General features: G+C 44.6%; 4 protein-coding genes across 5 annotated transcripts; all 4 read left to right on the forward strand.

Moving 5' to 3' along the window:
- Positions 1-491: 491 nt before the first annotated feature.
- Positions 492-4,581, forward strand: rap1gapl (RAP1 GTPase activating protein-like). Its single transcript, XM_029129003.3, has 19 exons — positions 492-637; positions 759-791; positions 897-987; positions 1,193-1,228; positions 1,309-1,356; positions 1,491-1,688; positions 1,753-1,850; positions 2,075-2,153; positions 2,341-2,394; positions 2,472-2,555; positions 2,669-2,769; positions 2,856-2,985; positions 3,081-3,242; positions 3,319-3,390; positions 3,570-3,656; positions 3,742-3,897; positions 3,970-4,053; positions 4,145-4,164; positions 4,246-4,581. The coding sequence occupies exons 1-19, from the start codon at positions 567-569 to the stop codon at positions 4,316-4,318; spliced, it is 1,677 nt and encodes a 558-aa protein (XP_028984836.1). The 5' UTR covers positions 492-566; the 3' UTR covers positions 4,319-4,581.
- A 668-nt stretch (positions 4,582-5,249) lies between these two features.
- Positions 5,250-7,128, forward strand: LOC114842966 (glutathione S-transferase kappa 1-like). Its single transcript, XM_029129085.3, has 8 exons — positions 5,250-5,317; positions 5,602-5,689; positions 5,785-5,866; positions 5,962-6,090; positions 6,272-6,417; positions 6,496-6,612; positions 6,688-6,781; positions 6,893-7,128. The coding sequence occupies exons 2-8, from the start codon at positions 5,621-5,623 to the stop codon at positions 6,940-6,942; spliced, it is 687 nt and encodes a 228-aa protein (XP_028984918.1). The 5' UTR covers positions 5,250-5,317; positions 5,602-5,620; the 3' UTR covers positions 6,943-7,128.
- A 508-nt stretch (positions 7,129-7,636) lies between these two features.
- LOC114842967 (glutathione S-transferase kappa 1-like) lies at positions 7,637-9,619 on the forward strand. The gene is made up of 7 exons (XM_029129086.3): positions 7,637-7,891; positions 7,990-8,071; positions 8,167-8,295; positions 8,477-8,622; positions 8,702-8,818; positions 8,894-8,987; positions 9,099-9,619. Exons 1-7 carry the CDS (start codon positions 7,823-7,825, stop codon positions 9,146-9,148), a joined length of 687 nt encoding a protein of 228 aa, XP_028984919.1. The 5' UTR covers positions 7,637-7,822; the 3' UTR covers positions 9,149-9,619.
- A 287-nt stretch (positions 9,620-9,906) lies between these two features.
- styk1b (serine/threonine/tyrosine kinase 1b) lies at positions 9,907-13,825 on the forward strand. 2 transcript variants are annotated; one of them, XM_029129014.3, is made up of 10 exons: positions 9,907-10,282; positions 10,816-10,869; positions 10,970-11,140; positions 11,567-11,899; positions 11,977-12,158; positions 12,245-12,322; positions 12,452-12,660; positions 12,772-12,812; positions 12,923-13,019; positions 13,127-13,825. In XM_029129014.3, exons 2-10 carry the CDS (start codon positions 10,830-10,832, stop codon positions 13,317-13,319), a joined length of 1,344 nt encoding a protein of 447 aa, XP_028984847.1. In that variant the 5' UTR covers positions 9,907-10,282; positions 10,816-10,829; the 3' UTR covers positions 13,320-13,825. The 2 variants fall into 2 exon arrangements, with proteins under 2 accessions (XP_028984847.1, XP_028984846.1); XM_029129013.3 differs by lacking the exon at positions 9,907-10,282 and having other exon boundaries at positions 10,299-10,869.
- The last annotated feature ends 7 nt before the right edge of the window (positions 13,826-13,832 follow it).

Here is a 13,832-nt window from a genome sequence, read left to right on the forward strand (position 1 = left end):
GATTTGCTGTTTTGTAAATAAAATAGAGCTCTTTAACAGCCAAGCATTTATACAATTAATAAATACTGTCATTTTTATCGCCTTTCTTTTTGTCTTCCTCCCTCTCTCTTCCTCTTTATGCCTACCTCACTCTCCCCCGCTGTCTATCTCCTCACCCTCACTGTGTGCCATCAATAATTGATGACCCTCACTAACTCAAAGGGTAACAGGTCCTGGAGAAAATGTCTCACCCGCTTCTTTATTTACCTCCACGTCTGACTTTAAGCCCAGGGCAGGATGAGAAAGCACCAAGTGTGTTCGCGTAAGCACAGGGATCGATGGCTTGAAGCAGCCCCTGTCACTGTTTGCGGCGGCTGCCTCACCTGTGACCACGAGTGAGTTAATGATGCCTGTCTGGCTGACAGCAGGAACGGAGGGAGGAAATGGAGGCTTAAATGAGCGAGAGGCAGGGGGCAGAGAGGAGGAGCTGTGGCTGAATGATAGGGTGAATTAATTCAACCTTAACCAGCCCTGATTGACTCAGCAGCAAACTGGCATGTACAAACATTCCCTGTGACACCGGAGGCATGGAGAAAGAAAAGAGGAACGACATCTCCTTATCCAGGAAGGAGAGTTTCACTTTTGGGGCATATGGAGGGTAAGTGAACAGAGTTTGACTTAAATTAGCGGTGACAATTACAACAGAATTTGAATAAGTTCAACTCAGACGCTTGAAATGACACTTATTCTTCTCGGACTTCTCACTTCCTTGTTTACAGTATGGACAGTTTCACGTGTGGGGATGAGACGAGGTGAGGCTTTGGCTTCTGTTTTATTGCAGCTGTTTGAGTTAACAACCCAGTTGCTGTGTGCTCTGGGAGCTACTCAAGCTTGGTGTCTGTACCAACCTGTTGCAGGCTTGAATCTGCAGAGGACAACATACTGGACATCCTGGACTCTCCCGCTAATGAGAGCAAACCTCTCCTTTCAGCCAACGCCAACCAGAGGGTGACGTTACATTATGTGTCCAGCATTTATGTCCTTGTCCAACTTTAATTAAACATACCTAATATTCATTCGCTGTGTTTCAGAGAAGTGAGTTTCCACTTGCAGCTGAATCATTTGTCATGTTCCTCTTCCTCCCCGTTTCTCTCCTTCCCTTTCTTATCGTCTGCAACTCACCCCGACGCCTGCTGCCTGTTGCTTGCAACAGGACACAGAGCTGTTTGAAATCATTGAGAAGCTGCAGGTGAGTTGCAAAGCGATTGATCTCGTGTTGTCCAGCGATGCCTGAGCAGCTGAAGTTTCGCATTATCGATACTCCATCAGGGCAGCAGGATCGATGAGCAGCGGTGTGAATTCCCTCTCCCTCTGAAGGTTAGTCGTGTGCCTCAGAATGAAAACCCAAGGCCATCGTGAGTCTGATCCCAGACTCGAGTGTGATCACCTGAACATTTGTTTTCCCCAAACAGTCCTAATCTTCGTTATCAAGTCCTCCTCGTCTGTTTTAGTCTCGGCTGTTAACAATAGGTGGAGAGCTGCCGCTTATCCTGCCATCGAAAGCAGGGGGCTACTGGATAGATCCTCCACTGGAGAGGACTGCAGATGCGAGTCCCACCTCTTCCCACTTGGGCTTCGGTCCAGAGAGCTATGACATCATGGAAAGAGATCGAGAGGCCAAAATCTACCACGACTTCTTCCGCTTTCGGGTTAGTAAACTGTGTTTAACATCGTTTCTGTCTTTCCTCCGTTAATCCTATGTCTCCCTCCTAGTATCACCACTCGTTCACGGCGGTGGATCCGTCTCTGGGGCCTCTGGTTCTCTCTGTGCGTTTGGAGGAGGAGGAGAATAAGCTTCGAGTGATATTAAGGTGAAGACGTCCTGTTTGTGTTTCTGTGATACAGGCAAAAACAAGTCTCAGCCTCCTTCAGCCGCCCCCGAGCATCGTGTATTGATAACTGGATTTTAGAGGTTTAATGTAAATATAAACTCACACGGCCTGAAACATGTCTAGAAGACAAATTAAGACTTTCATTCATCGTCCCTCTACGGTGTGAACAGTTCAAATAACATGTGGTTTGCCTTGTCTGACAGAATGAAGGAGTGTTCTCTGCATGGAGTTTTCTCTGTGTCTCTTTTCACCAACATCCCGTCCGCTGTTGAATTAGCAAAGGTACTGTATTGCGCAACTTCTTCTGGTGCCCCTCCAGTATCAGACTGGTTTCATGATGTAATATTTGCATTGCCTCGTGTGAAGCCTTTTAATGGCTGTGGCTGGTGAAGGCGGAGCTTGGGTTATTTACATTAGTGCCACAATAAGCACTGAACTATTAAATCTACAACCTTAACCTTTTGTCTAGATGCTTTGTGACAGAGTGACTGTCTCCAAGTTTGAAGTGGTCAGCTACCTCAAGGTAATGCTATATTTTATATCTATACTATATTTTAGATGAATGATCCAACAGTCTGTGTTTGTGTCATCTCCCTTCAGGCTCCTGAACTTATAACTGCATTTGATGAGCACCGAGTGTCTCCTAACTTCAAGTTCGGCGTCTTATATCAAAAAGAGGGGCAGGTAGGAATAAATGCTGCTCCACTGCCCTCCGCTGTCGTGCACTGATAGGAATGGCTGAAAGGTGGCGTCACATCATCACCACTCCCTCTCAGACACCATCCATCTCTGTGTAGCTCACTGAGGAGGAGATCCTCAGCAACGACCACGAAAGTGAGGGGTTTAAAGAGTTCCTGTCGCTCCTGGGGGAGACGGTTCCGCTGCAAGGATTCACCGGGTGAAGTCTTTTGGTGTTTCACTGGAGAAATGACGCACGAGGCGTGAAACAGCGTGTGACTTTCTCCCGTGGCTCCCTTCCCTCAGGTTCAGAGGAGGCCTGGATGTGTGTCACGGTCAGACGGGAAGCGAAGCCGTCTTCACTTCCTTTCACGACAGACACATCATGTTCCATGTTGCAACTAAACTTCCTTACACCGAGGGCGACCCGCAGCAGGTCGGAGTCTCTGTTTACTGGGATGAGTCACCGCTGACTGTGAATGCGCTTCATGAGCGGACACTGACACGCGTCCGCTCTCTGTCGCCGTGCAGTTACAGCGCAAGAGGCACATCGGTAATGACATCGTAGCGGTGGTCTACCAGGAGGGACAAACTCCCTTTCTATCAGACGTCATCAAGTCCCACTTCTTGCACTGCTTCCTGGTGGTCCGGAGGATCCAGAGGGGGGAGGAGACCCATGAAACCTCCTACCAGGTTTGTGTGAATCAGACGGTTCCCAGCTTTAAAGGACCTGTCAGACTCAGGCATTTTCTTATCTTTCTTGTCCCAGGTGTCTGCTACAGCCAGAGAGGATGTCCCTCCTTTTGGTCCAATCCTCCCAGATCCTCCAGTTTTTAAAGAAGTAAGAAACAACAGGTCAACGCCAAGTGCAGAGAACTTTAATATATAGCTTTATTATACCATTCAGTTCCCTCACTAATTCACAGATCAATAATTCAGAGCCATTATTAGTATTAATGCATGAGCCTTATCTGTGTTTTACCATTATACCAGTTAAAATGCCTTTGTCTCTTCTTTCAGCGTTCACTGTTGCGAGAGTTTCTTCTAACCAAACTCATCAATGCGGAGATCTCCTGCTATAAGGCAGAGAGGTTCAGCAAACTAGAGGTATAGTGTGAACAGTATTGATGGGAGACCCCGTCGCCCGCTATTACTACTGCGTGACTGGATGTGGCTTCTTGTCTCTGAAAAGCTGCGCACACGTTCGTCGCTGCTGGAGAGCCTGCAGGCTGAGCTTTCCACCCGTTCTCAGTGCATGCTGGTGGATCCGTCTCTGTCTGCTCTCCCATCGTCCGAGGGTGCTCGGGGGGCATCTGAGGGGAGCGGAGGGTTCATCGAAAACTTCAAGGTGAGTTTTAGTATCCATTGAATTTTTTTTAAACGTGCGCGTTTGACATTTGCCCTTTGCCTCATTCATCAGAGGGCCATCAGAGTGCGGAGCCACTCGTTTGAGACGCTCGGAGTTCCCAGGAAGACTGGTGGCAGTGGATCACAGAAGCCAAAGGTACAAACTCACAGTCAAATAGAACGATCTGCAGTTTAATCAATTTGATTTGACGATTTGAGCTAACATTCTTTTCCACCTCATTTTGCAGACAGAAAGAGATGGAGAGAGGTAAATCAAATTAAACATAATGTTTTAGTCTGTAGCGTGATTATAGGTAGTGATACAGCTCATTATTTCTCTGTTTTTCAGTGACAAATCACCAAGTGAGAGTTTGGTGCCAGCTGAAGTCAAAGATCAAACAAGTCCTCAGGAGGAGATGTAATCCATTGTAGATAGTAGAGTTTCATACACATATTTAAATTGCTAGTCTATATTGTCTCTATTATCCTTGTGTATGATGTACATGTAAATAGAGCACAAGTATATAGTATATAATGCTATTTAAACTGTATCTTAGAAGAATAGAAATGATAAAAAAAGGTTCATATATGATTTAAAGTTTCATAAATGGTAAAATCACTCAAATTATTTATGATGTCATTCAAATATGTTAAGAGACCTCCTATATAAAGTACTAAAACGTTGCATGCACTTATACTGTACTTTTGTTCACAGGTAATCTTTATAAAAAGAGATGATTAAAAAAAGACATTCAGTGGAAACAGCTCACACATAAAGCACACAGTCCATAGTAGTCGTTTCAGTGTGTTAAGCCTCTTTAACAGTAAGTACCCACTCACTTTTAAGAATGAAACGTTGGGGACGTACTGGTAGAGATATTTAAGTTGAGTTTTAAATGCTGTAATGTATTGACAAGTAGCAGCAATAGAAAGTAGTATATAGACGTTGTTACATGGCTCCATCTGAAAAATAATTGTATCCATAGCTTTGGAATACATTTACTGTAGTGTATACAGGCTATAGTATAATTGTTTCCCCTGGAAAACACGACATGAAAATATCACTTCAAATCTTACCAATATACTCTACATAGCAATAATTATTAGCTAAAAACAAAAATACAGGTACATGTAGTGTTTTTTAAGTAACAATTCATACCCCTGTCCAGGAGATGGGGGTATAACGATATATGCTGTTGAAGCTAGTGGTCTATAATGTTATTGACGAAGAAGAAGTCAATGCCACCCACCAATAAGCAATAATGTGTGTTGGAGGAGTGGCGGTAGGAGGCGATAATACAACTTTAAGGATGTCAGCCGCCGTGAAACCACTAAAGAAGAAGAAATGATGGGCGATGACGAATCCTTTCCGGTTGATGGTGGTAACGTGACGCTCTGTTTGTTTCCAAACAGACATTTAAGTGAGTCTTCTCCACATGACTTGTACGGCTAGCTAGCCGTAGCTAACTAAACATTAAACCGTGTTTAGATTCAACGAAAGTGTTATTATCTCTTGTAATAAACAGTGCTAACACTAAGCTACGTTTGAGCTTTAGGTCTGCGTTTTTAACCCACAAAATAATTTAATTGTCACTTTTATTAATATCAGAAGCGGCGTCATGCTAGTTGAACTTTGACACATTTAGCAGCGGTGCGACTGGTCGAAGGTACAAGCTCCCACATCTTGACCCTCTTAATTTTAAAGAGCTTCTGCAAACACAAAGATGACATCGAGGAAAGTGGTCGAGTTGTTCTATGATGTGGTTTCTCCGTACACCTGGCTTGGATTTGAGGTTTGTGCTTTTTAAGCCGGAGGTGACAATAACATAACCGCGTGTCCCTTTTTCAAGGAAGCTTTTAACACGCCGTGATAATTAATTGATTCCAGGTGATATGTCGCTACAGAACCGTGTGGAACATAGACCTCAAGCTGCGTCCTGCTTTTCTGTCTGGCGTCATGCAGGGATCAGGTGAATGCAGACAGTGTAAACAGCTGCAGTGCTTTTTGTGTCATACTCAAGGTTATTTGTAACATAAATCATATACTGTTTGTTTGTCTTGACAGGCAACAAGCCCCCTGGTGTGGTTCCAAACAAATTCAAATACATGTCCAAGGATCTGACACGCTTGAGAGAATATTTTGATGTTCCTTTGAATTTTCCATCTGACCCTTTCCATGTCATGTTTGAGAAAGGTAAATAGAAACAAGATATGTGTAGGCTGAGCTGCTAGACCTCAGTTCTTTGTTATCTGTGATACTCTATATTTAACCAGATACGTATAACTATTGTGCACTCTCTTTGTAATACACATACAGTATAAAGTAATACCTTTTTATTCTACATGCTTTATAATCAGTTTTTATTTTATCTCAGGATCCTTGTCTGCGATGCGATTTATAACAGCAGTGCAAGAGAGTGAGAAGGGTGGAGACAAGTATGTGGAGCAGGTGTCGCGAGAGCTGTGGAGAAGGATCTGGAGCGAAGACAAAGACATTACTGAGCCCGCATCACTGTGCGAGGTAATAACGTGTCTGCTCTGGATTTAAAAACACGTAAGAATCATGAGTTAGCTTTGTCAAACTGTTGTCTTTTTCCAGGCAGCGCTAAAGGCAGGACTGTCTGACAGCGAGATTAAGGAAATACTGGAGCTGTCCAAGTCAAAGGAGGTCAAAGACAAGCTGAAGAGTAATACACAGGCTGCACTTGATTACGGAGTGAGTGCTCCTTTAATTTGGACAAATCAGGCGCATTATTCCAGTGTAATAAAACTAAAATCTGTCTTTCCCCAGGCGTTTGGCTTTCCCCTGCTGGTGTGTCATGTAAATGGAAAACAAGAGAGTTTTTTTGGGTCTGACAGATTTGAGCTCATGGCTCACTGCATTGGTGAGAAAAGTACTCTCTGCTCTGCATCAGCGACAAACACTCAATCTGAAATAACATTGGTTTACAATATCAGCTGTAGTTTTCTCAGACTCACGTTTTTCTCTGCTTCAGGTGAGAAGTGGCTCGGACCCCAACCTGAGAAATCAGCTGCTAAGCTGTAGGATGGAAGTCGCCTGTCTGTCAAAGTTTTGAGCTTCAATGTCATCACATTAATAAATTAGATTTTCTTCAGTACTTGTGGAACATCTCTTCATGCTGTGCCTAATTCAATTACACACTTGTAATTCCTGTATAGAAATTTTGACATAATTAAACTTGAATAAATACTTTGGAGGTTTTGCATCTTACTTACTTATCGTAGTAAAATGGTTGTTCCATCTGTGGCAAGGTATTAATGGAGTTAAAGAATGACCACTGTTGCTTGACAGCCAACGAACCTACGAAGCTTTGATATAAAACAATTAATTCAGGTAACTGTGAACTTATTATTATTATTATTTTTCTATTATTATCACTCTACAAATCTGGTGATGAATAAAAAACAATCATTTTCTTTGTAGCTAGTTAACACTTTGAGTTTCTGACTAGTACTTTATGTACTCCTACCACAGGAAACATTAACTCATTGAACTTGGTACTGCTGCGGGAATCCAGTACTAGCATGTTTTAGAGTGAACCAATGCCACATTCTTTGTCATGTTAATTAATCAAATATTAACAATTTGTGGCTGCAGGAACATGTTTAATTCAAATATCTTTAAAAAAAATTATTTGAATCATTAGAGGATAATTTAATAACAGATTACTTAAAAGGTACTTAATACAGGGACAGCAGTCTATGAAGTAATAAGTACCACTATAAAGTGCTGGTTGTCTATTAATTCCCCACAGGTTTTATTCAACATCAAACACAGTGATGTATGAACCAGAAAGCAGCCACATCTAAAGTACGTAGAGCAGTGTGACTGGCTGAAGGTACGAGCTCACACATCTTCACCCTCCTAACTTGACAGAGCTGCTGCTGATCCTGCAGACACAAAGATGACATCGAGGAAAGTGGTTGAGTTGTTCTATGATGTGGTTTCTCCGTACACCTGGCTTGGATTTGAGGTTTGTGCTTTTTAAGCCGAAAGTGACAATAACATAACCGCGTGTCCCTTTTAAAGGAAGCTTTTAGCGCACAATGATCATTACGTGATTGATTCCAGGTGATGTGCCGCTACAGAACCGTGTGGAACATAGACCTCAAGCTGCGTCCTGCTTTTCTGTCTGGCGTCATGCAGGGATCAGGTGAATGCAGACAGTGTAAACAGCAGCAGTGCTTTTTGTGTCATACTCAAGGTTATTTGTAACATAAATCATATACTGTTTATTTGTCATGACAGGCAACAAGCCCCCTGCTGTGGTTCCAAACAAATTTAAATACATGATCCACGATCTGAGCCACTTGAAAGAATATTTTGATGTTTCTTTGAATTTTCCATCTGACCCTTTCCATGTCATGTTTGAGAAAGGTAAATAGAAACAAGATATGTGTAGGCTGAGCTGCTAGACCTCAGTTCTTTGTTATCTGTGATACTCTATATTTAACCAGATACATATAACTATTGTGCACTCTCTTTGTAATACACATACAGTATAAAGTAATACCTTTTTATTCTACATGCTTTATAATCAGTTTTTATTTTATCTCAGGATCCTTGTCTGCGATGCGATTTATAACAGCAGTGCAAGAGAGTGAGAAGGGTGGAGACAAGTATGTGGAGCAGGTGTCGCGAGAGCTGTGGAGAAGGATCTGGAGCGAAGACAAAGACATTACTGAGCCCGCATCACTGTGCGAGGTAATAACGTGTCTGCTCTGGATTTAAAAACACGTAAGAATCATGAGTTAGCTTTGTCAAACTGTTCTTTTTATTCCAGGCAGCGCTAAAGGCAGGACTGTCTGACAGCGAGATCAAGGAAATACTGGAGCTGTCCAAGTCAAAGGAGGTCAAAGACAAGCTGAAGAGCAATACACAGGCTGCACTTGATTACGGAGTGAGTGCTCCTTTAATTTGGACAAATCAGGCACATTATTCCAGTGTAATAAAACTAAAATCTGTCTTTCTCCAGGCGTTTGGCTTTCCCCTGCTGGTGTGTCATGTAAATGGAAAACAAGAGAGTTTTTTTGGGTCTGACAGATTTGAGCTCATGGCTCACTGCATTGGTGAGAAAAGTACTCTCTGCTCTGCATCAGCGACAAACACTCAATCTGAAATAACATTGGTTTACATTATCAGCTGTAGTTTTCTCAGACTCACGTTTTTCTCCGCTTCAGGTGAGAAGTGGCTCGGACCCCAACCTGAGAAATCAGCTGCAAAGCTGTAGGATGGAAGTCGTCTGTCTCAGATGAGCCTCAGTGTCACTGCCTAGTACTTCATGTGCTGCCACCACAGAAGCATTAACTTAGTGAACTTGATACAACAATACTAGAATGTCCTCTGGTGAACCAAGATCACATTGTTCCTCATGTTGAATGAAACATTACTCAGTCCACTAAATATTAGGTCATTTGTGGCTGCAGGAACAGGTTCAATTCAGGTTTAAATGTCTTTGAAAGGCCTTATTTAAAACATTATAGCAAAGTTTGTAATGCATTGCTTAAAAAGTACATAGTTTTAAATAGTTTTTGGTTTTCTTGTAATTCCACCAACAGGTTTTATTCAACATCAAACATGTGGGAACAGTTTGTGTTTTTTGATGAGACTCTATAAAAATGTAAAAACCACAATAAGTTCCTATTTACTGTGCATGAAGTACTAGATAAAAACATTATATAAAGAAGCTGGAGAAAAAATGTGTTGTGATGAAATGTCTCTCTCATTTCAAAATAACTTCTATATTTAGGATTACACGTTTCCATCAGAAACATGTGTATGTTCCCTTCATTCTTAAGGGCCGCTGTCGTACTGTATGTGTGTGAGTCCTGTTTTTAGAAAGACGAGCAGTTTGTCATTGCTGACTAAATACAAGCAGAGCTTGTCGTACAGGTTTCAGAGCAATGAGGGCCAACGCGTCCAACAAAAGGCCCGGGCCTAAAACATGACAATGAGTGCCAGGACCCGTTTCTGAGAACAAAGAGGAGAAAGGAAGAATTACTAGTAACCGCCGTACAGGGGCTTTAATAGCAACCAATGCCTGTGTGCGACTGTGGCAGATGCCAGATGAAGAGAGAGAGGAGGAAGGAGAGAGACAGGAAGAGAAGCGTGAAGAAGGTGAGGAGGGCGGAGTTAAGGAAACGCTGAAGGTAAAACGCAGACAAACAGAAAACACCGATCCCCTGAGCCTGACACATCACCGGCGCCTCAGAACACAATGAGGATCTGAACGAGCACCACCAAGACTGTTTACCTGGAAGGACGTATGGACAAAACCAAACCATGTGATGAAGCAAAACAGGAGGCTGCGATAAAAGGAACTAACAGTTTGTTTGGGATATAAATCTAGACTGAAGGATCCCAGGTAGGAGTTTTCTATACAAGGGCTGTCATTCCTGTTTTTAAAAATACATTCATTCTTAATGGAGGTGAGAGCTAGAGTAAGCTGGTGCTGCTGCATGAGTTCAATTTAGTTCCAGCTTCAATTACAGGACATCTGAGTTTGCGTGTTCTTTTCCACTGCTTCAGAATCCGCTCTCATATTTGTCCTGAGGGCGTGTTGCACAGTGGCAGAAGAATTAGTGGGTCAGACTTGTTGAATGAAGATCTATTCAACAGGATAATGTGGACTTTATTGCATGCGTTATTAGTGATTAGTACCAGGAGTCTAAAGCGGTGGGCGCTGATGGAACAGATCAGAGCTGATGACGCGTGAGCCGCTCTCTAGGCAGACGGGGAACATGCTCCACATACCTCAGTCACACAACACCTGCATTTCCTGCTCTCAGTTACGCTGGCTCAGTTACTGTTCTAAGGTTCGGTTCCAGAGACACAATGGGGGCCCGGGCGCCGGTCGCCTGACGCTCGGCCTTTTATTCCTTGTTTGTCCATCAACAGAGACGCTGGACAGGATGTCGGGCTACGGCTGCACCCAAGGAGATACGTTCTGCGGTGAGTCCCATCAGCCGAGGGATCCGGGTCTTATCGCTACAGGCCTCGTTAAATGGGACGAGCCACATGAGGTGACTCACGCGTCGGCGTCTGTTTGCAGAGATCAGGGCGTACGAGCAGGAGGTGATCGTGGTGCCGGTCTTCTTGTTGGGCAGCTTCGTGGTCACTCTGATTTTCATCCTGCTGCTGCGCTTCTGTCCAGAGAAAGTGGACCGCGTCCGGCCCCGCGCCTCCAAGTCGACCCCCAGGAGGGTCCTGCACGGCATCGATGGTGAGAACGATAAAACCCTCCGCAGGTTGGAATTGTTATCTTACTTTTTTTGCATGTCATCAGTCAAACAACAGTCAGGTGCCTGCATAAAAGCCCAAACAGGTTTGACCTGACGTGGTGGCGGCTTCTGTCCGTACCGGCCTCTAACAGGTTCCTCCCAAAGGTGCTTCTGGTGGAGCAGCTTTCCCAAAGAGATTAAAGGGCTTGAACCTTTCAAAGGTTACATCATACAATGCTCCCACTGCCAAAGCATCTTAGTATCAGACACATTTAAATGTGGTTTTGCTGAGACGCAGGTAAAAAAAAACTTTGTCCACTTCAGGCCCCGACTGACTGTAATATCTGCCATTTGGCCTTTCAAGTCCAGCTCCATCTATTTGAATGATATTCTGCTTCTCCATCTTTTCCTGTCTCTCCTTCGTACAGCTCCTCCTGGTATCAACGTCTTGGAGAATGAAAACATCGCTCTGGACGTGCCCGATTCCTACTCCACCTTCAATCCCCCGAACACCTACTCGTCTAAGAGCCTCAACATGGGCGCGGGCGCGCCCTCAGTGCGACCCGGCCTCCCGGCCCACACCTTCAGGCCCAGCTTTACTCCCATCGTGCAGCCCAGGGAGCTGCCGCGCCAGAGGCTGCCCGACTCCTTCAACCAGGTCACGGCCCTGTCCTCGGCCTTCCCGCTGCGCTCCGACTCCTCCGTGTCCCTGTACAGAGCCCGCATGGAAAACAGGAACGTGGTTCTGAGGGTGCTGAATGGTACGTGAGCGGAATGGCTGGCGGGTTCGTCCACAGGATGCAGAGTGCCTTCACGCCTTCGTTCCTCCTCGCCACAGACTCTGCCGACGCCACAGAGAGGCACAGCTTCCTGAGCTTCGCCTCCTTCCTGGCCCAGCTCGGGCCTCATCCCTTCCTGCCTGAGCTCCTGGGTGTCATCTCCCTGCGAGCGCCTCTGGTGACGGTCGTGGAGGAGCTGGAGAACCGAGACCTCCTCAGTTTGCTGTGGAGGTGCAGACAGGTAGGAAGTGAGAGCAGGGCCGAACTGCTCCAGCGGCTGATTTCAACTGTTGTGGAGAACGACTTGTTTAAATGTTTGTTTTTTAGGATAGCGCTGATTCGTCTCCTTGTGAAATGACTGAGAGACGATTATTTACCATGGCCAAACAGGTGGCGTCAGCACTGGTCAGTATGCCATGATCGACAAACTTCTGAATCACACCTGAGTCTGTCCAAAGGGCAGATTCTGTGAAATCAGCATTAACATCACAAGTCGCACGATTCAAACCAGGCTGCGTATTTCCCACAATTCAGGAGTTCCTTCACAGCAAAGACCTCATCCACGGGAACGTCCGAGCCCACAGCGTTCTGGTCACCAAGGAGTTCACGGCCAAACTGTGGGGCCTGCACGGCGTCTTCACCAGGAAGAACCAGGCCGCCACTCAGAGGGACGACTCCAGCTTGAAGAAGTGGCAGGCCCCAGAGGTGCTGGCCAAGCGAGCCGCCAGTCCCAGCAGCGACGTGTGAGGCTCACGTACACATAAAACAGCACTCCACAGATGAGAAGATGCAGCAGTTCAATCAATTTTAAATCACAGTCCATCATTAAAGATTATTTGCCTGTGTTTCTCTAGGTGGTCGTTTGGCATCATGTTATATGAAATGGTGACGCTAGGTAAGATATACACAATGACAGTGTTATACCATGTTATTGCATTATATCACATACATCATATATCTGCTGTATATTTATTTACTTCCCTCCCTGCTCTATATGCACTCTAGGTGCTGCTCCATTCGCAGAAGTCACAGTGAATGAGCTTCTGCAGTTTCATCAACGAGGGAAAAGTCTGAAGAAACCCTCCAACTGCCCAAACTCACTGTAAGTGTCCTTTGCATTAAATAATTAATTAAATACCGAATCTAAAGCTGCTCACCCCTTTCACCAGATGATCTCTAACTTCATCTCTCTCTTCATCGCTCGCTCAGCTACTCTGTCATTAAGGCATGTTGCCAGTGGAAGGATCAAGATCGGGCCTCCCTCGCCGAGGTGAGCCAGAAGCTCTCCTCGGGGGAGAAGAGCGCCTCTGACAAAGTCCTGAAGGCGCCGGGGCCAGTTAACCTGGAGCAGTATCTGCAGGAGGCAGGGTTCGGGGAAGCCAACAGCTACACCGTCTTCTGACCGACATGCACCCGGAGGGAAGGACCCTGCTCCCAACAGCAGCACTTATACAACACTCAGTGTTTAGATTCACGCTGCCAGTCAAGGTTTGGACACATCTTCATCTTCAGTGTTGTTGGAAGATGGAACACAAAATTTTCTGTAGCCACCAACATCAGCCCGAGGACATATTTCAGAATGACTGACATCATTTGACTCTAGTTCTGCCATTACTACAACGTGAAGGTGTGCACAAACCCGACTGGCTGGACCAGTGAGCAGTTGCTGCATCGTTGCTAATTTTAATAATCCCAGAAGGGAAATTACGGTAAAGTGTAAATATAGAGTACTTTAAATCTTCCTAAGAAAATCATGCCAATTCATATAAAAGATGTAATATATGGTTTTACAACATTTATTATGTTATTATTAGGCAGGGTTATAGAGATGAAGGACATGAATGTAATCACATGGATGAGCCAGGAATGAGTGGAACTGTTTACATGTTAATAAATGATCATCCCAAGGCTGCGA

The sequence above is a fragment of the Betta splendens genome, chromosome 16 (genome assembly GCF_900634795.4).
Source record: "Betta splendens chromosome 16, fBetSpl5.4, whole genome shotgun sequence".
Lineage (NCBI taxonomy): Eukaryota > Metazoa > Chordata > Actinopteri > Anabantiformes > Osphronemidae > Betta > Betta splendens.